General features: G+C 35.6%; 2 protein-coding genes and 1 long non-coding RNA gene across 5 annotated transcripts in view; 1 reads left to right on the top strand and 2 right to left on the bottom strand.

Moving 5' to 3' along the window:
* Nucleotides 1-590: 590 nt before the first annotated feature.
* On the top strand, nucleotides 591-13,226 carry cdv3 (carnitine deficiency-associated gene expressed in ventricle 3). 2 transcript variants are annotated; one of them, XM_073863606.1, is made up of 5 exons: nucleotides 591-986; nucleotides 7,286-7,362; nucleotides 7,469-7,596; nucleotides 7,688-7,854; nucleotides 11,956-13,226. In XM_073863606.1, exons 1-5 carry the CDS (start codon nucleotides 807-809, stop codon nucleotides 12,079-12,081), a joined length of 678 nt encoding a protein of 225 aa, XP_073719707.1. In that variant the 5' UTR covers nucleotides 591-806; the 3' UTR covers nucleotides 12,082-13,226. The 2 variants fall into 2 exon arrangements, with proteins under 2 accessions (XP_073719707.1, XP_073719708.1); XM_073863607.1 differs by lacking the exons at nucleotides 591-986; nucleotides 7,286-7,362 and having other exon boundaries at nucleotides 7,449-7,596.
* A 4,089-nt stretch (nucleotides 13,227-17,315) lies between these two features.
* Nucleotides 17,316-20,523, bottom strand: LOC129425907 (uncharacterized). 2 transcript variants are annotated; one of them, XR_012368076.1, is made up of 10 exons: nucleotides 19,954-20,523; nucleotides 19,628-19,697; nucleotides 19,428-19,542; nucleotides 18,855-19,337; nucleotides 18,539-18,742; nucleotides 18,371-18,437; nucleotides 18,188-18,270; nucleotides 17,897-18,072; nucleotides 17,777-17,834; nucleotides 17,316-17,439 (listed from the first exon to the last, which is right to left on the bottom strand). It is a non-coding gene; the product is annotated as an uncharacterized lncRNA (long non-coding RNA). The 2 variants fall into 2 exon arrangements; XR_012368075.1 differs by having other exon boundaries at nucleotides 18,371-18,742.
* Nucleotides 20,524-24,491: 3,968 nt separating this feature from the next.
* The window catches only part of vps41 (VPS41 subunit of HOPS complex), a 28,170-nt gene continuing 27,879 nt past the window's right edge, over nucleotides 24,492-24,782 (bottom strand). Inside the window, exon 29 of the mRNA XM_055181932.2 lies at nucleotides 24,492-24,731. Coding sequence (XP_055037907.1) covers nucleotides 24,651-24,731 — 81 coding nt within the window. The 3' untranslated portion in view covers nucleotides 24,492-24,650. The remainder of the gene's footprint in view (nucleotides 24,732-24,782) is intronic.

Below are 24,782 nucleotides of genomic sequence, written 5' to 3'. Positions count from 1 at the left end.
TTAATTTTAAAATATGAATAAAGTAATTCTAAAGCATTTAAAATAATAATTTTAAAAACTAAGGGGAAAATAAATAAATAAAAATAAACCAAGTTAAATAATACCTGTGAACATAATACTTTATTGTGGATAATTGTCACACATTTAAAATATTATTTATTTTGTGCATTTAAGTTTTTTGCCGAATCTTATTTTAAAAATGTCAATAACCTGATGCTACCAAATAAATACATGATTTAAAAAATTAGATTTCTAATCATAAATTATAACACAGGCCTGTTGAATGCTTTATTCTGATTGGTTGAGAAATATTCCATGGGTGTTTTCTGTAAACCGCACACCTAATCTGTCAGATGTCTTAAAAATAGGCACCAGAGCAATGTTTTTGGTAACCGTGGTATAAGCGGAACTATACTATATACATGTTAATATAATAATAAATTAATATATAATAGTTGTATAATCAACAGTTGCGCAATCTGTTTCGAAACAACGTAACGCTGCGATGCGATTGGTGAAAGGCTCACAATATCGCACAGCAATTGGATAGCAGTGCTGTCAATCACAAGTCTGCATTCCGTTCCGGGTTGCGCGAGTATGGGAAGTAACAGTTTCCGGTTTATCAGCCGAGTGTGTCACACGTTAAGCTGGTCAGAGTGTCATGTTGCTCCCAGCACGCATTTAACCCGAGCAAACACATGAAACTGACGCACTATCGAGTGGACTCGCGTGAAGTCTCGTTTTAGACGCCGATCTAATCGTTTTTGAGCTTGTTTAGTTAGCGGTTTAAGATATTTGCCGATAAGATGGCGGATGTGGCTCCGGCCGGCGCGGAAAAGAGTCTGGATGACTTCTTCGCCAAACGTGACAAGAAGAAAAAGAAGGAGAAGGTCAAGGGAAAGCAGGAACAGGTGATTGTAAAGAAGACAAAAAAGGAGAAGGAGAAGTCGACGAAGAATGAAAATCAAGACGCGCAGATGGAGAAGGTAACGTGGCGTTCATCACAAAAAAATGAAACCTTCTTCTCAAACATCACACATGTGTTCCGAAACATTTCGAGATTCCTATCTAGACCACATTTATGGGCATCGCGTGGACGTACACATGTCTATAAAGTCAAAAATGCTTTTCAGACGCGTCTGTGACGCCCAGAAAATGTGCTCTAACGTAGATGTGGTTTCACTAGATTGTGCGACACGGCCAAGTTATCTGATTAACTAACAAAAGGTTAACGTTTTTAGCGTGCATATGTGAGTTCAAAATTGATTTTGTTGATATGATACAGTTTACTGTATTTTCCCTTACAAATGTTAATTTATGATTTTACAACAGTGGCCATAATTTAACTATGGTGTTTATAGTGAACCCGAAATTTGTCATAGTCTTACTACAGCATCCAAAGTTTAGCCATGATATTTGTGGTAAAACCATAACCCCAAATTTACCATTGTCTCCCTACGGCAATCAGAGTTTACCCATGATATTGTCAAACCATAGTAACCCCAAATTTACCATCGTCTCACTACAGCAGTAAAGTTTACCTTTGATATTTAGGGTAAATCATAGTAAACTTAAGTTTACCATATCTCACTACAACAACCAAAGTTTATCCATGATATTTGTGGTTTACCAGTATCTTGCTACAGCAATCAATGTTTACCCATGATATTTGCAGTAAAAACCTGGTAACCCCAAATTTACCAGTATTGTGCTACAGCAAACAAAATTTACCCATGATTTTTGCGGTAAAACCATAGAAAGCCCAAATTTACCAGTATCTTGTTACAGCAACCAAAGTTTACCCATGATATTTGCGGTAAAACTATAGTAACCCAAAAGTGACCAATATTTTACTACAGCAACCAAATTTTACCTGTGATATTTGTGGTAAAACCGTAGTAACCCAAAAGTGACCAATATTTTACTACAGCAATCAAAGTTTAGCCGTGATATTTGCGGAAAAACCCTAGTAACCCAAAATTGACCAATATTTTACTACAGCAATCAAAGTTTAGCCGTGATATTCGCGGTAAAACCCTAGTAACGCAAAATTGGCCAATATTTTACTACAGCAATCAAAGTTTAGCCGTGATATTCACGGTAAAACCCTAGTAACCCAAAAGTGACCAATATTTTACTACAGCAATCAAAGTTTAGCCGTGATTTTTGCTGTAAAACCCTAGTAACCCAAAATTGACCAATATTTTACTACAGCAACTAAGGTTTACCCATGATATTTGCGGTAAAACCATAGTAACCCAAAAGTGACCAATATTTTACTACAGCAATCAAAGTTTAGCCGTGATATATTTGCTGTAAAACCCTAGTAACCCAAAATTGACCAATATTCTACTACAGCAATCAAAGTTTAGCCGTGATATTCACGGTAAAACCCTAGTAACCCAAAATTGACCAATATTTTACTACAGCAATCAAAGTTTTTCCATGATATTTGCGTCAAGACTATAGTAAGCCCAAATTTACCAGTATCTTACTACAGCAACTAAATTTTACCCATTAAATTTACGGTAAAGCCATGGTAACCCCAAATTTACCAGTATTGTGCTACAGCAAACAAAGTTTACACGTTTTTTGCGGTACAATCATAGTAAGCCCAAATTCAATAGTATCTTGTTACAGCAACCAAAGTTTACCAATTAAATTTGCGCTAAAACCATAGTAACCCCAAATTTACCAGTATCTTGCTAAGGCAACCAAAGTTTACCCATGATATTTGCGGTAAAACCATAGTAACCCAAAATTGACCAATATTTTACTACAGCAATCACAGTTTACCCATGATATTTGGTTTAAAGCCATGGTTACCCCAAATTTACCAGTATCTTGCTACAGCAACCAGAGTTTACCCATGATATTTGCTGTAAAACCACAGTAACCCCAAATTTACCAGTATCTTGTTACAGTAACCAAAGTTTATCCATTGAATTTGCAGTAAAACCATGGTAAGCCCATATTTATCAGTATCTTACTACAGCAACCAAAGTTTACCAATTAAATTTGCGGTAAAACCATAGTAAGCCCAAATTTACCAGTATCTTGTTACAGCAACCAAAGTTTACCCATGATATTTGCGGTAAAACTATAGTAACCCAAAAGTGACCAATATTTTACTACAGCAATCAAAGTTTCGTTATGTTTTTGTAGACAAACTATGGTAATACAAATTAATTGACACAAATGTAATTTGCTAAATACTCTAAATACTTATTTCATTCTTGCTACAGTAGAACCACAGGGGTTTCTTCAGTCAAACGTTCTTATCTGCTATACAGGGTTTTAAAGATCTATACTTAATTTGCTTAATTTTTAATAGTGATCACATATGTGTGTTCTCTACTGTACTAGTAATGATTAAAGTAAAACAGCTTTTGATCTGAAGTGACACATGTTTGCTGGTGTGATATTCATATACCCCGCAGAGAATCAATCTCCTGGGTTTTTGCAAAGTGTCCTTTCACTCGACCATATGCTTATTTCTCACTGCCAGAGACAGTTATGTACAGAAGAGACACGTGTTACTGAAAGCTGCTGTGTTGCATTTGTTAAATGCGTAGGTTTCACAGCTATTGTGGATGTTTATCTGACTGCATGTTTAACAATGACTGACAATCACATTACCATGATTAAATCATGATGGTTTGCGGTTTTACATTTGCAGAGGTGTTACTATCCTCATGCACACACACAGTAGATGTGTACTGTGGCTCAACCACACATTTTATTTTATATCAATTAAATGATTCAAGAAAATTGCAAAGATTTTATTTTATAAAAAATAAGTTAATAAGTAAATGTTTATAAATAGCATATGTCACCTCTGTCATCCTTTCATCCACTCTTTAAAAAAAAATCCTAACTTCATTGCTTAATATCATAAACCAATACATATCGGCAGCCGATACATCAGTGCATCACTATTAGGGGTGTAATGGTACGCAAAAATCACGGTTCGGTGCGTACCTCGGTTTTGAAGCCACTGTTCGACTCGTTTTCGGTACCGTAAGGTAGGGCTGGACAATAATTCAATATCGATATATGTCGCGGTATATATTTTCTCAATAACGGTGATATGGCTTCTAAACACATTTCCGATATTTCAATATACATTATAGCGTCCTGTGGCCGTTCGCATGTCACGTCTAAAAACACGTGTTAAACGCCGGTCAATGCACTTCTTCCTTCAGAGCGCGTGGCAACTTTCGCAGCTAAGCAACCATGAGCCGCGCATTCCGGAAAACGTAATGCCTGATCGGATTTAAATCGCTCATCTGTGCCTCGCGTCAAATCATATTGGTATTATGCGATCAATGAATCTGGTGTTCGCCCAGAGAAGAGATGTCACTCAGAATACAAGAAGGTGGTGCGGGGTTAGTTCGTGTCAAGTCACAACTTCCAACGTTGGCACTTATGTATCATTAAATAGCCTACTACCATTCAAAAGTTTTAGGGTCACTTTCACTTAGGCTATTTAATAATATTTTTCCACATATTACTACAATAGTAAATTGATAAAAATAATGGAACTATTAAAGTTAATACTGTGACTAAAGAATTTGTTATTAAAATGATCCATTCGTTTGAGACCCCTGCATTACAGCATTTATCACTGACTGACATTCAGATCAACCTTATTAATATTAAAGGTGAGCCCTAAAATTAAATATTTGACAGTGAGTTTACATTTAATTTTGTATGAAGCCTAAATACAAATAAAAAATGAAAATCAATTTATTTATAAAATTTTAATTTTTCTAAATATTATATAGTTTTATAGGAAGAGGCTTTATAGACTTTCATTTGTTCATTTGTTTAGAAGTTTGTATGTACAAACATTCGTTTTGGGCATTCTTTGCAGTTTATCCCAAGGCTTTTTTAAGCATTCATACCGTTATCGGATTTATATCGTATCGACCGAAATTTAGAAGTACACCGTCGATAATTATTTTTGGCCATATCGTCCAGCCCTACCGTAAGGGGAAAATGCATACATTAAACTGCAGGTTGTTTATTACTATAAACTTTTTTTAACAGATTGTTTACACTTTTTTAAACACTTTTTATTAAAATATAATAAATAAAATGTATATAAAAAATAAAAAAGAATAATAAATAAAATACTGCTGCAAAGTTCTCCACTAAATAACATACTTTTTTACATTATTTTATAACAGTAGATAAACCTTTTCTTAACATTCTCTTAAATTTTTTTTACTAAAACCTTGCACTAAACTAACAAATTCAATTCCTGAATACATTTATGAACTATTAGCCTACATTTTTGCCACCGAAAAATGTTTCTGTTTTGATTTATCTTGGATTTTTTTTAAGTCACAGTATTGAATTGGTTATGTACCACCTCTGTATAAAAAATAATATTACTGCTCTATGTGTAACTGCATAGCAAGCAACAGGATGATATACTTATTATACACTCAAATTGAGATGAGTGAGTTGCATACATAGCCATCTTTGATTTTTTGCACTTTTCTCCTAATCTTGGCTTCTGTTGCCAATTTAAGCTGTGACTAAAATACCGAACCCCGCCGCTGCTGAGTAAGCCTGGGTTACAGCTCTTCTATGTCCCGACTAACTGATCGCATTGTGACAATGATATGATTGACGTGAGGTGCAGATGAAAAATCTGATCAATCATTCCTTATTCTTGCTGTCACAGAAAGCGCGTCTCATGATTGCGTAGCAACAAAAGACGCGCAACCTCTCACGTACTTTTGAAAGAACAAAACAGCTTTTTTGTTGACACGCGTTTAGACGCGACACGCAAACGTTTACATCAATAATCATACATCAACGAATTATGTTATATGTTTGACAGAAGACTTGTGCTGAACGCGGAGACTTCCGCCACTTAATACGTTCGTGTGAAAAACACGAAAATTGACCTATGTTCCGCGCACAACAGATTGCATTCGGTGTACATGTGCACCATGCCGAAAGCCCTGTACCGAAACGGTCAGGTACGAATACACGTACCGTTACACCCCTAATCACTATCAATATCCTAATGATTTTTTGCATTAAAAATAAATAAATTTGACGCGTGCAATGTACTACTAGCATGTTGACTACTGCTACAAATATACCCGTGTGAAATGCTGGGTTTTTCCTACATAGAGATTTTGGAAGCACGAAGCAGCCCCCTTGACCAAATTATGTGATGCGTGTTGGCCGATTTTTGATAAATTTGAAACCATCGGCATATTGGCAATAGCATGAGAAAGACCGATACTGATTGTTTATTAATTAACTTAATAAAGAGAATAAGTTGCATGTCTGTTGCATAATCCAGCATTTAATTTTTTTATCAAAATAATAAAGTACTTCGCAAAATAAAATGCCAATAATTATCATATATTTACCCCCCCCCCCCCCCGCTCCATTTGGATTTGCCAGACAAAAATTGTCCTATCAAACCATACACAATGGAAACCTTACTTATTCAGATCTCAATTTCAAAATATTTGCCCTTATGCCTGGTTTTGTGGTCCAGGGTCACATTTGATGTTGCAAGAACACATGGGTTTGTTTTGTTGTTGTGTGTGTACAGGTTTAGCCTCACCAATTGTGAAATATCATGACAACTTCTTGGGAGGATATTACAGGTCACTAGATTAAAGGACTCACTTATTAGCCAAATCATGTTTTTGTTCTTGTTTAATGCCATGTTTTTGTGAAGGTTAAGGAATTGAAAATATAATCAGCTTGTTACAAAATCAGTGGAAGTTTATGAAATTACTAATATAGAAATGTGTGTGTTTGTGTTTTATCCCAGATCCAGCGTAAAATTCATTTTCAAACATATTCAAAATGCTAAAATGATGAAACATTTTATTAACCTAATTCTTTAAAAAATATGTATGCATGTTGTATTTGTGTGAAGAACATGTGTGCTTTAATTCTGGCTTCCTGATGTGAACATGAGCCTCCCAAGTTTAGATCAGAGGAATATTTATCTTTCAACTGTAGGTCGTGATAAGTTTCTGTTTCAAATAAGTGTCAGATTTGTGTGACCCCTTTATAGTACCATAATGCTCTGCACAATTGTACAGCAGGTTTCAAAATGTGATTCATCATTAAACAAACAAAGAGTGGGACACTATGACAACATTTCATCTAGAATGCTCCAGAGAGCTGCCTGAATTAGTATTGTGCTGTTAACCATAATCAGACAGTTCAGTAGAGTTTAATGGATACACATAACATGCACCTGTCTCTTATTCAATCATTTTTTTTCACATATCTCTAGGATGATGAGGAGTGGAAGGACTTTGAGCAGAAAGAGGTGGACTACACTGGACTCAGGCTCCAGGCCATGCAGATGAGGTATGTCCCAGTTTACACAACCTGTGTCATGCGGTATATGTGACAGCTTATTCAGAATACATTACCGGTGTTACATTAAAAAAGTAATGATTGTTTCTTCTGAAAGTGATGAGAAAGAAGAGGAGGAATATGAGAAAGAGGAGGTGGGAGAGGATGGTGAGATCATACTGGTCAGCGGTGATAAATTCTCTGGACCCTGGAACAAACCAGGCGCCCCTCCTACAGCTGCTCCTGGTGAGTGGGCAATATAATATTCACGTAACCATTTAGTTTAGATAATGTGTTTAGTGCAAAATTTCTCTAATGTCAACCAATTTTCTTCTAGTCGAGGAAGTGGAGGTCCCGGAAGCCAAGTCATCTGGCGTCTATCGTCCCCCAGGAGCCCGGTTAACAACCACCAAGAAAGCTCCAACTCAAGGGCCCCCAGAGATCTACAATGATGCCCAGTTCCCCTCTCTCCTCTCCACTGCCAGACATGTGGAGACTCGCAAGTAAGACTTTAACCAATCACTAACCAAGATTTACTCAATGTCCTTCCTCATTCTTTTATGTGACTACACTTTATCATATCTGTCTCTCGACTCATTTGCAGGAAGTTATGAAACTGAGCAAGTATTTTGCATATCTGAAAGTCTTTAAAATACCAATGAGTTTTACATTTGTGATTTCGAAGCCTGCAAAAGTCAGAAGATTCTAGAAGAAATATATAAATATTAGGGGTGTCCTCGACTAAGGATTTACACATTCGAATCAGAATTGTCGAATCTTTGTATAGTCGACCGATAATCGAATCTATGTGGGTCAGACCAGGTAGAAATGGGTAACTTTTATTTTCTTTCACAAGCAACACACACAAACAACTTTCTGATAAAGGGACCAAAACTGTCTTTCAAGTGATGAACGAAGACAAAACTGACTATATATATATATATATAATTAGTGATGCACCGATGTATCGGCCACCGATATTTATCGGCCGATTTTTGATGAATTTGAAACCATCGGCAATAGCAAGAAAAAGGCCGATACCGATTGTGTATTAATTAACTGCATAAAGAAATCCATTATATGTAAAAAATGAGTTAATGTTGTTAATAAAATAAATGCTGAATAGCAAAAACCACCTTTGAAGGTTGTCATGCTGTCTTATTATATTTGTTTTAGCTTAATTTGTGCCTCTCTTATTATGTTGGTCAGTTAAAATCCATGTTCAGTGAAAACAATTTGATGCAGAAATAAACTAGCTAATAGACCAACTGTATAATATTGTATACAAGTGTTTAATATCGGTATCGGCCAGAAGTTGCCTGTTTAAATCGGTATCGGCCCAAAAAATCCTATCGGTGCATCCCTAAATATAATATAATATAATATATATTAATATAATATAATATATATATATATATATATAATATATATTATAAAATATAATCTATATATTTTTTTTAAGGTAAAATGAAAGGCAACATAAACAATTGTTAAATAATTCCTCATAACATTTTAAAGCCACGATCTACAGAACATCACACAAAGATATAACAAAAAACATTTTGATAACTAAACCTAAAAAATAACAAATGTGATCCTGCCTTTGAAACCTGAATCTACAATTCGGATACAATTCAATTTTATTTAATTTGGAGATTTAGCGTGTCAAAGCAAGCATGACCAAAAAACTGACATGACACATAATTTGTGATTGTTACTGTAAATGATAAAAACTAAGCTTTATATACAATTAATTTAATGTTAATTTAAAACAAGAAAAACACTTTAATGATTTTATAGACACTACTATTATTATTTAGCACAGAAATACCTGCTTGCTTACTTTGGCTTTGATAATCTCTGTATTCACTTTAGGTACAGAAACACCTGATGATTCTTATATTATTTATTTCAGGAATCTCTTTTCTATCACTTGAAAGTGAACACCGACCATAATATTCAATACAAGAGAGACAGTCGTGTCAGGCATAAATATAGGTTCGGTGCTGATATTTTTCCACCGAAATTTTAAGAAACTGCTTACCTGTTTTGTAGTTTAAATTTTGACAAGATAACCACCCTGTTTTAAATACATTTTAAAACGTATACCCGTCGAAAAACATCAGTTTTTTAATGTTTAGTTTGATGAACTCCTAAATATGAGACGCAGAACACCTAGCGCGTTCGGCTAAATTGCATGCGCAAGCATGGCCAGCACGCAATAGCGCAACGTCGATACAACGAAAAACAAACCAAAATTTACAGACTTAAATTAGATCAGAATTCATGTTTATAATACTTTTTTTTTTTATATAAAATATGGTCAGAAGTAACAAGTTTCAGAACAAATATGTGCAAAATGCCTGAAGTGCACGGAAACAAAACACTAGATAAATCAGATTTATTTATAAAGTGTTTTATAAATAAAATAAAGAAATTATTAAAAGAACGAAAGTAGCCAGAATTGCCAGCTTTGTCTTTTAAATGTAACAAAAACCTCTTATGGACGTGTAGCCCGGTCACAGGGGTTGTTGGATTTATTAACGCATTTTAAAAGTATTTATTGAAAGCTGCTACTTCATATATATTATTTGCATAGCATTATCATAATATGCTGTATATTAACATATTGGGAAAAAGCTGTTATATGTGAAATCAGATAATGTGCACCCATATACGCCAAAATTGAATGATCCTCATTTCATAACACATCTGCAACGATTCGACTGTGAGATTGGTAGTCGAATCAGGCTTCTCCTATTCAGTGTTGTACTGTAACGAAGTAAAAATACTTCGTTACTGTACTTAAGTAGAAATTTCACGTATCTGTACTTTACTTCGCTATTTAAATTTATGTCAACTTTCACTTTTACTCCACTACATTTTCTAGATAAAATGTATACTTTTACTCCGATATATTTTCACTAAGCATATTCGTTACTCGTTACTACAAAATAAAATCAGAAGAAATGTATGCGACCTCAATAAAGGAGGTTTTAGCGAATCAGTGCTTCTAGATTGATTTACGCACGCTCCGCACACTCAATAAGGGAGGTTTTGGCGAATCAGTGCTTCTAGATTGATTTACGCACGCTCCGCACACTCTATTTCACGCACACTCTATTTTAGCGTAGTGTTGCCAAAAGATGAGGAAGCACAAATGTAACTGCAATGAAAGCATCTACTGGAGGACCTCCCGTTATCGTAATCTACCACCCCGACGATGAACAGGGTGAGAAAGCTAACGTTATACATCCGTGGCCGTATTTGTAAGAAATGTTTTTGTACATTGGAATTAAAGATTCCCGATTACCGAATAAAGTGCCTCTTATGCCTAGCGAAAATCACTAACATTTTGTCATTTAAAAACTCCCCGTCCAACCTGAAGAATCACATCAGGGTACGTTAAAATAATAGTTATTAAGTAAAGCCACAATGTCAATGTGATTAAACATTAGTTATCATAAGCCGTATCAGATAATTATCTGTCTAATGTGATGGCCAGGCGCATGTTTAATAAACGTCAATGTTAACGTTACACCGCTGATTTTCCCATGGATTTATTTAATTCACAGTCAGAGAACTCTCAACTGAAACACGCTTAACTGTTTATGTTAACATTATAGCATAACTGCCGGCCGAATATTCTCTCCGGTAGGCTAATGTTAGATTGAGAAATATTTGTTAAAAACATGTTAATCAGTGGCAAAAAAAAAAAAAAAAAATGTTAATCAGTGGCAGGTTAGAAAGAAAGTGTTAAGCGCTGTATTCACGTCTTCAAAAGCATCATACGTTTTGTCAAACTTGAGATTTCCTTTTATGTTAATTAACTTAAAACTCAGTGGTTATAGGATAATGTTGTGCTAATGTTATACATTGTGAATGTACGCTTGCATTGTTGATCAAAGTCACAGTGCTTTCATTGCCACACAACGAGTTGGCATTTTTTTTCTTAGTAGAGCAGCTAACTTAAAGGGATACTCCACTTTTTTCAAAAATATGCTCATGTTTTGAAATAAATAAGTTATAATGTATTTTTCATTTTTACCTGAAGTTCATACAAAAGTGAAATTTCTGCTTTTTTATTTGATGTCAGCTCTAAAAATATGCTGTTTGCTCTTTGAACTTAAGAGAATTGTGCCTGAAAAGTCCTGGAAAAGACGGATTTTTATTTGATGATTGAGATTAAGAAGATAATGGGAACCCTGAATATGCTTTACTATAAGAAAGCCACAATAAAGATCACAATCAAAGTTCTAACCGCTTGCTTTAAAAAAAAAAACTTTTTACTTTTACTTCAAATACTTAAGTACATTAAATATCAGAAAATTACTTTTGATACTTAAGTACAGTTTATATCAGATACTTTAAGACTTTTACTTAAGTAATATTTTAAAAGACAACTTTACTTCTACCAAAGTCTTTTTCTAGTACAAAACTTGTACTTTTACTCAAGTACTGCTTTCTAGTACTTTATACAACACTGCTCCTATTGATGCATTGAATCTTCGCCTATTCAGTGTCACCCCCTATATATATACATAAAATTTAGTTTTGTAGCTTGTTTCCAGAGCATAAGATTAATGATAACTGTTTTTGTTCAAGGACAGAGAGATTGAGAAGACTTTTGAGGTGGTCAAGCACAAAAGCCGAGCCAGAGAAGGTGAAGGTCCAAGCTCCACGCAGCAACTACAGTTAGATAACCAGTACGCCATCCTGGGTGACAAATAAAAGCCATCTTCCCTTTCCCCTATGCCCTACCGCAAGACTCGCAGGGGGAAAGATGACCTGCAGCTTTCTGATGCAGTCCTGACTGAGCTTGAGATACCTGTGCCCATCATCACACAAACACACACACGCGCAAACACACATTGATTTTACATGCAAAACAAACTGATCCCTGTCAAGCAACACCCCATTAAAGAACAGGTTTGACACACCCACATATAGCATTCAAAATCTCATACACACAGACTTGGCTGATATCAACTGCATTCAAACGGGCTTCAGCAACAGGAACTGACTGAAATGTAACATTCTGCTTTATACGACACAGTACACCGAAACGAAAGACACTGCTTCAAACAAACAAGGCACCAATTGTTTCTTACGATGGGATTCCTCGAGGAGTTGGTTGGCTGGCAGAGCCACTGGACATCGGCCAACTCTTAGAAAATGAGAAACGCCACTTTGAGGATGGAGTTTATGACATTGGGTTAGAAATATTATTAATAATAATAAAATGCTGAGGGTTTTTTTTTCTTTGCTACATCAGTACACTTGGATTTCTTTTAATGATTTTTCTTCATGTCGTGATGAGAGAAAGCAAAAGAAATTTTCAGTTTGGGCACTTAGAGAGGGGAGACTACCTCAGTTCCATATCTGTGGTTACCATGTCGACCAGGTTCTGAGCTCTGATTGGCCACCGATCTGGCCAAAAGTGTGTGTTCGGTGTCTCGCCTTCAACTTTATAGTTTTATTTCTCCCCCTGCTGTGGGCCTTTGTGCAAGATCTTTCAGCGAGACATCAAATGTACTATTTAAAGTGACCTTACTGTGGGAAATGATGATATTAAAGTGATGGGAGAAAAGATCTATATATATATATTTAGAGAATGTGCTCTGGAAGACACTTCCTGGTCGTTCTGTGGGCAAATGCCTGCTTCAATTGAAATCTTACCACTCTGAGGTGTTGAAACAACCTCTGCTTCCCTCTTCAAGAATGTAGTTGTAACCTGTAGTTTGTTCAAACGTTCAGATCTTCCTTAACAATGTCCCTTTAACCCCTCCATCCCTCTTCCTGCCTCTTTTTGTTCCTCATTTTATTTGATTTCATCATGATTGGCAAACCATTAAAGCGTAACATTTCTAATCTCAGCATGGGTGTGTTTTTGGTTACTTTTGTGTTGGGCTGTAGAGGGTGCTGTTGTCTTTTGTGTTCACAATGAACATTTGTTTATCTTACAGCTGATGAGGAGCCTGTTTGAAACATTGTCATCTTTGGTAGTAAAGCCAGTTTTTGGACAGGGTTTGGATGAATCCAGGACTAGGCCTTAGTTATATTAGGACATAACAAACATATCTTACAAAAACAATACTGGTGTGCATCTTGAGACAAAAACATAAGTGCAAGATGTTTTTAAATTGAAGCAGCTTAAACATGCATTTTAGTTTGGGACTGTCCAGGAAGCCACTCCTACATGCACTGTTCAAATTGTCAAAGATTATGGGGGTCCCCTAGATAGCCCCCCTCCCCTTCATTATACGGTCGCCCCTATAGTAAGATGTCATACTGGATCAACGTAAACAATTATTAAAGCCTCCAATCCTAAATCTATCAATCTGTCAATTCTTCCATTAAAAGAGTGTGTGGCGCATTTACATTTATTTCAGACATAAATCGTTTGAATTATTTTATTGCAAAATTAGGACACACAATGGACAGTATTGGTTTGGGGCTGCACAGCGCAAGAATTTGAATCTTACTAAAAACCAAGGGACCCCCCAATTTATATTTTTGTGCTTTATAGGGGGTCCAGGACCACCCCAGCCCCGCCTCAGTTGGAACACTGCCTACATGTCTGGCAAGGGATTTGGGCTGAACTAAATGTGCATTACCGTGCAAAATTGACCTTTAGCATTAAACCTTTGCAAAACTACACTTGTGTCCCAAACATGGCACAAAAACATCTTGGTTACATTTATGCATATTTGGCAGATGCTTTAAAGGTGCAGTGTGTAATTTTAAAAAGGATCTTTTGACAGAAATGCAAAATAATATACAAAACTATATCAGGCGTGTATAATGACCTTTCATAATGAACCGTTATGTGTTTATTACCTTAGAATGAGACCTTTTTTATCTACATACACTGAGGGTCCCCTTACATGGAAGTCGCCATTTTGTGCTGCCATTTTTCTACAAAAGGCCTTAACGGACAATTTTTTACTAAGTTGTCTTCGACGATGACATGTTTGTCCAATGGTGGCTAGCGTAGCTTCTCTATGTGTTTCAAAAGCGAGGGGTGAGCCGGTTGCAATTTGCAACCTCACCACTAGATGCTGCTAAAATTTACACACTGCACCTTTAATCCATTGTGACTTTAATTCAGGGGTGCAAATTGTCACCTTTCAGCGAAATTTGCCGTTTTGGGTCCAATATGAATTGCTGGGTCTCGGGAGGGTATATTGATTTTTATTAATTATTACCATTTGACAGTAGCGGAGGAACGTCTCGAAATGTAGCGAAGTAAAAGTACAGGTTTTTCACTAGAAATGTAAAAAAGTAAAAGTATCCTTAAATATACTCGAAGTACTAGCTGTGTTTTGAGAGATTTAAAGAACTTTTGTACCCATTTACTAGTGTTGTAGTCAAGACCACCTAAACCGAGACCAAGTCATGACCAAGACAGGCCGAGACAAGACCAAGGGCCGAGACCAAGTCAAGACCAGTGAAAGTCACTGCATTAAAACACTTTTGATAAAATGTGGAATATGCATATGATTAGGCACTTCTTGTCTGTGCGTGTGTGTGTGTGTGCGCCATCAGAGAAGTTGATAAAATAATCAAAGGCATTGCAGATATGTGGGAATTTATCTTTGTCTATAAGCAAATAAAAGTGAACAAACACTAAAGAGCTGAAATCAACTTAACCATTTAATCTGAACTGTCTTTCCATGGCGTGCCATCCACTTAACACAATGCAGGTGTTTTTAGTAATAAAATTAGAAAAAATGTCATTGGGAGAAACTTAAACAATGCTTAAATAATGCCAACATCATATGCCAAACCTGAATAAACTGTATAAAATGTATGATAAAAAAATAAATTTGTGATGTGCACTGCAAATTGTGCAAAAAACTATTTTCAAGAAAAAAAAATTCTTATTATTTTTGTTTTGTTTTCAGTAAAAATATCTAAAAATTCTTAAATTAAGATGCTTTTTCTTTATGAGCAAAACTACCCAAGAAAATAAGTCTACTTTTTAGACCAAAAATATCAAATGTAAGTGATTTTGTGACAAAAAAAATCTGCCAATAGGCAAAAAAAACCCTTTTTCTTAAACACAAAATTCAAGAAAAAAATTGCTAGTTTTATGCACAAAATCACTTAAATTTGATATTTTTGCTTTGAAAATCATTTTTTGCAGTGTGCCATCAGTTGTGGTCTTGACCGGTCTTGAAATAAAATTCCGAGTCCTCTTTGTCTGAGACCAAGACGAGACCGAGTAAAAATGCGTTCGATTCCAAGACGAGACCAAGACCTTTAAAAAGTGGTCTTGAGACCGAGACCATTTACCACAAAAATCCTCAACTATCCCATCAGCTTGCATGTGAAATATAGAGTTTTATGAAAAAATCATTTAAATGATTATCTAAATTTAGTTTAAATGGTTTTTGGATATTTGATCTAGGTGTTAGGTGTTGAATTCCACCTTTTACTGTTTCGAGATAAACCTAAAGAAATTACCGTTTAAGAAAGAAATGCTTTGTCACCAGCAGAGGGCCATAGAAATCCATTCATTTGACTGGAAATTAAGAATTTAATTTCACACCTGAACATCAAGACTCACGAGTCAGATTGTAGTTTTTAATATTATTGATTTTAATGAAACATGTGTAAAAAATAATAATTATAATGTGTGAGTGTGTGCATGAGAGGGATTTATGCTGGATTTATTGATATTTTTGGACAAATGTAAAATAAAATGTTTTTGCATTTCCCATTAATATTCAATTGGGGTCATATTCCCAAATCAAGCCCAGTTTTTTGTGTATGTATAGATAGATAATGCAGGATAAGTCACAAAATTGTATTTCTCTGAGATAAAGGAACCACTTTTTTAAACTAAAATAATGGCAATTGTGGTCATATAGACCCCAAGGCCCAATTGAGGATTAAGGGGTGGTTTTCTTTCTCTCCGGAAAACTGCCCCTTAAATCAAACAAAATGTTCTTACATGTAATTACTTGACAAAAATATGACCAAAACTAAATATCATTTTAGTCAAAAATATAACTGATACAGTTTAAATAAAAACTTGCAAATGTCAGCATCATGCTTGTGAGCTTCAGGATGAACTAAAGAAGAATTAAACCGTGTAAAAGTTTATACTGGTGTGCATATTGCGACAATACAATGGCACTGATATATGTTGAGATATTTTAGTGCAAAATGATGGCAGCTCAAATATGCGTTTTAGTCTGTCAAATTCATTGGCAACAGATCATGGGATGCAGTCTATGGCTAAGCATCACACTGAACCGGAGCTGGGTCTGTCAGTCTCTTCATGACTGTCCAAAAAAGGATGAGACATGCAGACAAAACAAGCTGATGTTAGCTTGAAGGCTGCTGTTAGCAAAGGTTTTACAGTAAAATAGATGGACGTTTGGTTCAGGGTCACTATTTACAAAACAGTTAAAAATGTAATAAAATGAAACATTTAAAACTAATGCATATAAATCAACAAACAAAACGTGTTAATAATTCACTGTATAACCCTTCTTCCTTTCTTTCTTTGAACCGTCTTTATTGTTGGAGGTTATACAGTTACATACAGTTATACAGAACAGCTGTCAGTCTATGGCCATTTGGGAACCACAGGAAGACAATAATGTGAAATGTTATGTCTTTAAAAAACGAAAAATTGTAAGTTTACACATTGACAGTTTGCTCTTATAAACATGTAGAAGACACCGCTGTAACAGACTTCCCCTATCACAATAACAAAGCTATCATTTTAAGTGAACTAAAGCCGGACAGGTTTTAACACTTAAATTTGTTAGTTTAACAACAGGATGAGATTCTGAGAACCAAATAGATCAAAGAAAATCAATGACAATGAAATCCAGCTGACCCAGTAATCAAAGTATGAAAACCCGACCCAAATCTCAGTTTTAAAAAGTTGTTAATCTCAAGTTTCAGGTGTTTAAATGATATTTAATTTGTATTTTTTTTGGGTGTGTGTGTGTGGGGGGGGGGTGTTTCATGGAAGCTTGCTGCTGCTCTGCAACTTTATTTTTTTGTTTTGACTGATAAAACAAACAGTTTGGGCTGCAGGCTGTCTATTTCACTGCTCATTGAAGAAGGCTGTAAATAAAACAGAGAGATGTAATGCATGTACACTACTCTATACATTACATATAAACGAAGAGTTTCGTTGCAAAACGAGATAAATCCATTTTTTAACATTTTTGTCAAAACATGTTTATTATTATGTTATGATGTTATTATTTTGTTTTATGGTGCTACTTGGCTGTATATTGTAAGTTATGATGGTTTAAATCAAAACAAACCAACTGCAGTTGAATTGATATTAATTGGAATGCACAACCAAAAAACAAGATTTCTGAAAAATTAAAAAACGTATTTATCCTGTTTTGCAACGAAACTCTTCAAATTGACATTAGTTATATTCAATTTTTACCTGTGAGACAGCAGCAGGAGGAGTCTGCGGCGGTGCGGCCTGGACTATAGATGAATGTCTTAATGACCTGCAATATTCTTCATTTCTGCAAATACTCAAACACTAAACTATTGTTAAAACCTACAGAATTGGCCACCCGCCTTTTTCTTTTCCTCCTCTTCTCTTTCTTTTTTTTCCTGCAAATTAATATAAATTGGCAGTAGATATGTTTAGGGTCCTGGTAAATTTCTACCTCTGAGACAGCAGCAGCAGGAGGTTAAGGCCCAGGTGACGAAAGGAGATGAGCGGATGAAGGTCTTTAAATACATAAAACAATAAACATTAAACAACTGCTGTCTATAAAAATGTTAAAACAGCTAAACATTACATACAAATGTTTAAGATAAAACAAAGAGAATTTAATAAACATACTGAGCTAGAGAACCGTCTGCAGGACAGGTTCTCGCCCTTTTTCGATCCTGCTTCATCTCCTGTGTCAGATCTGATTCACTCAGCTGTAAATAAAAACAAGCAAAGACTCAATACATGTACATTACAATATACAACACATATAAATGTCCCATAGTTATGCCTTGGGCTCTGCTCAATTTCTACCTGTGAATTAGCACAGCGCTTGATGGACCTCCGCTCAGTTTTGGGCTGGGCTTGAGAAGATGAAGGTCTAAAAATATATTGTCAAGACCTGATTCTGCAAACATTCAAACACTAACCGTAGGCTTCATATTACAAACAACCTTAAAACTGAGATTTTGCTAAACTTACTGAGCTACATGACCACCCTTCATCTTCTTAACTGTGCCCTTGTTACTTTGTTGTAAATAAAACAAACAGAGATTTAATGCATGCATATAACACAAGCCGGCGAGATTTGGACCCGCCGACCGGGTGAGGGCTGGACCTGCTGACCGGATGCAACACGACCCTCATGTTCAGGCCGGGTCAGAGGAAGCTCAGGATGGGCAGAACCTGATAAGCAAGAATAAAAATAATGGCAGTAACAATAAAAATTAAGAATTTAAGAACAATTGTGCATATAAGAAAAACTGATAGCACTGCTTGTAAATTAAAATACTCTTACAGATTTCCTCTGACAGTGGAGGTCTAGAGGACACGTCGCTGGATACTGCTCTACTACTATAAAATAGTAGTAGACATCACAGGCACTTATTACACCAGAAGTGCCTGTGATGTATGAGTGACACGATGACTCAGGGGTCATCGTGTAACCCGGGCAGGAACCGGACATATGAGGGGACGTACGGGTCTATCTATATAAACATAATAATATTCAAGGACTACAAAATTGATGTTTACATATTTTTTTAAATAAACATAGCTAAAACAAATATTGCAAATGATCAAGTAAAACAAAAGGTTAATAACTGAACTCACGGAGCGTTGATCTGCGTGTTACATGTCTGAGTAACAGTCTGCTGGAAATAAACTATTTTTTAACTTGAAATTGGCACTAGTTATGATCAAACTTGAACCTGTGAGATTTTAACAGATTTCATAATCTTGTCGGGGTCCAGAGACTGAGGAAGCTTAGGTTGGCCAAAACCTGATAAGCAAAAATAAAAATTACAAATTTAAGAACAATTGTGAAGCCCTCAAATCTAAATAAATATGTATTACAAAATTTCAAACTTACAGATTCCCCTAGCTTTCATCTTTATAGATTTTTGGACACAACCAAAGGACAGTCAGTCAGATAGTTAGTGCAACATCCACCCTGGTGTGAACTCCTCAAAACGTGTCACACTTGGCTGTAAATGCAGCAAACAGAGAATTAATACTTGCACATTCAACTACTTTGTAACTAGTTATGATCAGGGCTCTGGTAAAACTAACCTGTGAACTACAAGTGGGACGCTTTTGAGGAGTCATTCTTTCTTCCAGTATATTGTCCAGAAGTGTCCATCTGAGATTTAGTCAGGTGTGAGAAGGACATGCAATGTCAGCACCATTAACAACAGAGTTGAAATAAACTGTCAAGTTTTTAAGTTAGTCTCAGAAAAAAACCTGATTTGTACACTTTAAACGAATTTATAGATTTTTTTATAGATTTACCGACTCACTTATACAGTCCATGTCAAACTCTGATTAGCAAAAATATAATAAACATCTTATTTTACTACATAACGTTAGTTAATAACAAAAGAAATGGGTTTACTTACAGGTCTCCGCCGCGGTGTTTGGGTGAGCGACACGATGAACCGGTGTCATGAGCAATTCGGTCCCCCCGGGCAATTCGGTCTCCCCTAGGACCCCGCGTGATTCCATTGGCTGAAAAAACTCCTCATGAGTAGTTTTCTTAGTGCCATCAGCTGGCATCGGTGCACGCTCGCTGTGTTGTCCGCAGGATCCATCCGGTTCACCGCTCCCGGATGATGTTGGGCTTTGCCCCCTCGCCCCGAGAACAGCGCGAAATGCTGCTGCTCTCGCACGGCTCAACGGAGGCATGACGACGGCCAACCAATTATAAAGACCAAATAAAAACCGCGCGATGATTTGCCCGCCAAAGAATGACTGGCTTACCGCAGCAGGCTTATTTGGTCGTCTGTATTTTTCATGACTATATGAAGACACGCAAAAAACACACCAAAAGCAACCTGAACTGCATCAAATCAACGCCGAACTAAAACCCACGAATCTTCTGTAACTCGCGCGGCCTTATTTAGCCCTCTCACAGTGACAAAAATAATTCACACTCGCACATTTCCATAATAGCGCCACTTCTACTGTGACATCACAGGGCTCTCAAGTCTCACGCATTCACCGTGAGACTCACGCATTTAAGTCAGTTCACACGCTCACACGCCACACCTTGTATTTCTCACGCTGAAAAAATAAGAAAACTTTTCCCACTCTATACAATTAATGAACGAGGCACAGGAGAGAAGTTCTCTGCCGAGTTCATATCTGTCGAGCCGCGGACACGGTCACACTAGACATCCTGATATAATTGTCACCTACCAGCCAATCAGAAATCAGAATTTGTTGTTTCTGGGTAAATTTCGTGATCCTGCTGCAAGCACATTCGTTACTAGGCAACATAGATTCTCACGTCACACAGACGAAGTGGCAGTTGGAAGAGAAGAATCCGATGAAAGCGGTAGGTAACGCATTCTTTTTTATAGCAATTTGATTTTACGATTCTTGGATGACATCACAAAAATGTGATCAAAGATAATAAAAACTGTTGTTGGGAAATATAGCCGAGGTAAATTATTATTGATTAAAAAATCGAACTGCTTTGCAATCAGAATAAGCTTTAACTTTAGGAAAGTACTAAACACTAGAGGCTACCTGAAACAATCCCAGGTGAAAAATATTATAGGAAATACTATAGTGTTTTTGAACCATACTAATAGTATTAACTATAGTAGTGAACTGATAAACTGTAATAAATACTCTAACGTTAGTATTCTTTAGTTTATACTACAGTAATCTGTAGTGTATATTCTAGTATATTATACCCTATAGTTGTAGACAATGTAGTACAGTATTGGATAAAGTAATACGTTTATATTACTATAGTTGTTATGTTATCACAGCAACTATAGAATTACCACAACAAATTAATTCAAGTACATTACTATAGTATGGGTCAAAAACACTATAGTATTTACTATAAATTACTATAGTATTTTTTTCACCTGGGAATGGAAAGGACAAGATATTTCATTTTCATTTATTTCATTATTTTCAAATTATACTTTATTCATACTCTTTTTAGCTATTCAGCTATACTCTGGCTTTTATTTTAGTAATGTTTATATCCTGCCAATGTATACATTAATCATTGCATTTATCTGTTTAAAAGATGTCAGGGAAAAAGCAAAGAAGTATTTCTTCATTCTGGGCACCAAAGGGTCAGCCCCCTATAAAGGTTGCCAGATCAGAGGAGACAGTGGAAGATGTGGTGGCAGAGACTACAAGAAAAACAGTAGGGAAGAAATCAGAAGAGAACAGAGAGAATATAGCTGAAGAAGTGGTGGCAGAGACTACAAGAAAAACAGTAGGGAAGAACATATTAGTAACTAGGCCTCTTTGATTACTTTTTTAAAGGTGACTGGATTAAGCAGATTTGGAAGGCTGTCCAAGATTGCCAAACTGGTTTTAGTTCTTCCCCACTCAAATGCAGATGCAGAGAGAGTGTTTTCCATGGTTGGTATGAACAAAACCAAAACTAGGAATAGTTTGGCTCTGGATGGAACACTCTCTTCCATCATGATGGTGAAAATGGCAAGCATTGAACCACAGTGCTTTAAGTGGGAGCCGCCTAATCAAGGCCTCAAAACATGCAACAAACACTTACAATATAAAACATTCATAAACCAAATGTACTCTCTCACACATGCTCACACAAACACACCTTGTATTGTAAGTATGCTCAGGGCAAGTTCTGCAATGTTGCTGTTCAGTTGGCTCATTTGGGGCAATTTTTTATATATTTGTATTTTTGAAATAAAACAATGTATTTAATTTCTATGACTTTGTCTTTAATTAGATTTCCCAACTGTTATAATTTCTATTTGTGCTAATCAATTATAAACAATATATTAAATTTAACTGCTACCAAAAACCTGAGAGAATTGGTTGGGGCAGAGGGGTCGCTGCTGCAAATATTTAAGTGGCTCCTCCCCTAACAGATGAAATCTCACTCCAAACTTTTGATAAAACTTGAGAGCCCTGCATCACCTTGTGAGACCCTTTTACAGCCCACGTGATCAAATAGCGCGCGCATTTCGGCAACGGAAGTGGTGTTATTCCCCAGTGGTTCTAACGTGTTAGCAAGTAGGCTAACTCAGAAATTTTATTAAAACGGTTCACCAGCATCAAAATGTCTGGTTGTTGCGTTTTGGTTGCACTAATATAATATACTTATATATGTATCTGGCCACTTTATATTTGGCCATCTGTTAACGTCTTCTATCCACTCCACTATAGCTAGTAGGCTACACGGATCTGGTAGCTGTGTTGAAAAAGTTGATAAAGTCAACTTTTTTAAATAACTTTTTTCTGTTGCTTCACTGCTGATACTTATGTTGCCAAACTGCGCGCGCATACGTTGACACGTCATCATTGTGTACAAACAGTAAAAGGGTCTTCTAACAAAATATTTACCCCAATAAATACACAATAAAATATAATATAAATAACAAAGGCAGAATTTTGTATAAAACGTTTAGTGTTACAAAGCAACATAGACTTCAAGATAGATCTATTACAGAGAAAAATTATAGACCATTTTGCAAGATGCAAACTGGTCCAGAAACACTTGTTGTTTTAAAGGTTTTTTTAATTCACGTTTATTTTAAATAGTTTTCTTCTAATATTAATTGATACAATTATTAATAAACTGAAACAGAAAGTGCTTCTGGATCAGTGTTTGCATCTTGCAAAATGGTCAATAAACATTCCCCATTAAAATGTCCTTCGACCCAAAGGCCTGCCATGTAAACACATAGGCTAAATATTATAACTTATACCACGGGTCTGTTGAATGCTGCATTCTGATTGGCTGAGAAATGTTCTATGGGTGTTGATTATTTTTCTGTAAACCGCACACCTAACTTTTCAAATGTCTTAAAAATAGGCACCAGAGCAATGTTTGTGGTAACCGTGGTATAAGCGGAATAATTGACTCCGGTCCTTTGAATTATTTGAAAATAATGCACACCTGCGGTGTAACGGCACTCCGCGAATTTTCTTATAATTCAATGGCCCGTCGTCAATTATTCCTTACATAATTTTAATCATCATTGCAGTATGTGTATTTGATACTGTCTTTACTGTACACTAAAAAAAAAAGATTTACTTTAATTTACTCAATTTATTAAAATAAGTGGTTGCCATCAATTTATTTATGCTACATTTAAAAAATACTTTTGTTTAAATGTAGCTTAAATCAATTAATTGTAACCACTTACCTTAAAAAATTAAGTACATTGAATGAATAATTAATTTCAGTGTATATGAAGTGTTTTCTTTAAGTTAGGTTTGTATTGTAATTGCTTGTTGTTGTTAACTTTAGTAAAAGCAGACTCTTACATTTTTAACATTCAGTAACATTTATCTTTGACCATTTCATTCTTATCAAATGAATCCTAATTATCATATAAAAGAAATTGTGACTGTGTATTGTTATCATATAAGTGGCTATATTAGTGTAGACTGTAGACAATCCCCAAATCCATTCACAAAGTTTAAAACGTAATGGATTAAGGTTCACATTGTCGGGCAGAAACTAGGTGATAGTAACTAGTTACTGTAATAATATTACTTTCACTGTTAACTGGTAGTGTAATCAATTACTAAAAAAATCTAAATTAAATATTACAGTTACCATCTAAAAAGGGCTAGTTACTAGTTTAGTTTCCTGCTTGAGCCCTGTATATATGTTACTGCTTTATTAAATTACAGAAGTTGTTTAAAAAAAAAAGTTTGAGGCAGTTGTAGGCCTACTCTTTATTTATCTGTAATAATATAATTATAATAATATAATAATATAATATAATACAAAAGTAATAACTAGTAGTGTAACTAATTACCTTTGGCTGGTTTAATCCAAAGCGATTTGCAAATGGAAGCAATCACATCAACAAAAGGGCAGCAGTGCATAACCGCTCTGAATCTTGTCTCAGTTAACCTAATGTAGTACATGAAGCAGGGTCATTTTCTTATATAAAGGAATATTATTGCAATAGACTTCAACATTTCAGTGTTTTATTGGTACAGTTTTTTCAAACATAATCAACGACAAAACCGTGCATTAAAAATGTTAGTAAGCCGAAAAGCATTTCCATATATTTGTGTTAACAGACTGCATTGATAATATGCATCATTTAATATCTATCAGTAGGAATGTTTATTTCTTCATCTCTAGAATGCCACTGCCTGGTCCTCTCCGCTTTGCACTGCAGATGTTACAATACTGCATACCTGGAACCTGCCAGACACAAAGACAAAGAAACAAAGCTGTGTATGCATGCAGATCCTG

This window comes from Misgurnus anguillicaudatus, chromosome 25 (assembly GCF_027580225.2).
Source record: "Misgurnus anguillicaudatus chromosome 25, ASM2758022v2, whole genome shotgun sequence".
Lineage (NCBI taxonomy): Eukaryota > Metazoa > Chordata > Actinopteri > Cypriniformes > Cobitidae > Misgurnus > Misgurnus anguillicaudatus.
Note: the sequence above shows the minus strand (reverse complement) of the source record. Positions and strands in the feature narration are given on the sequence as shown.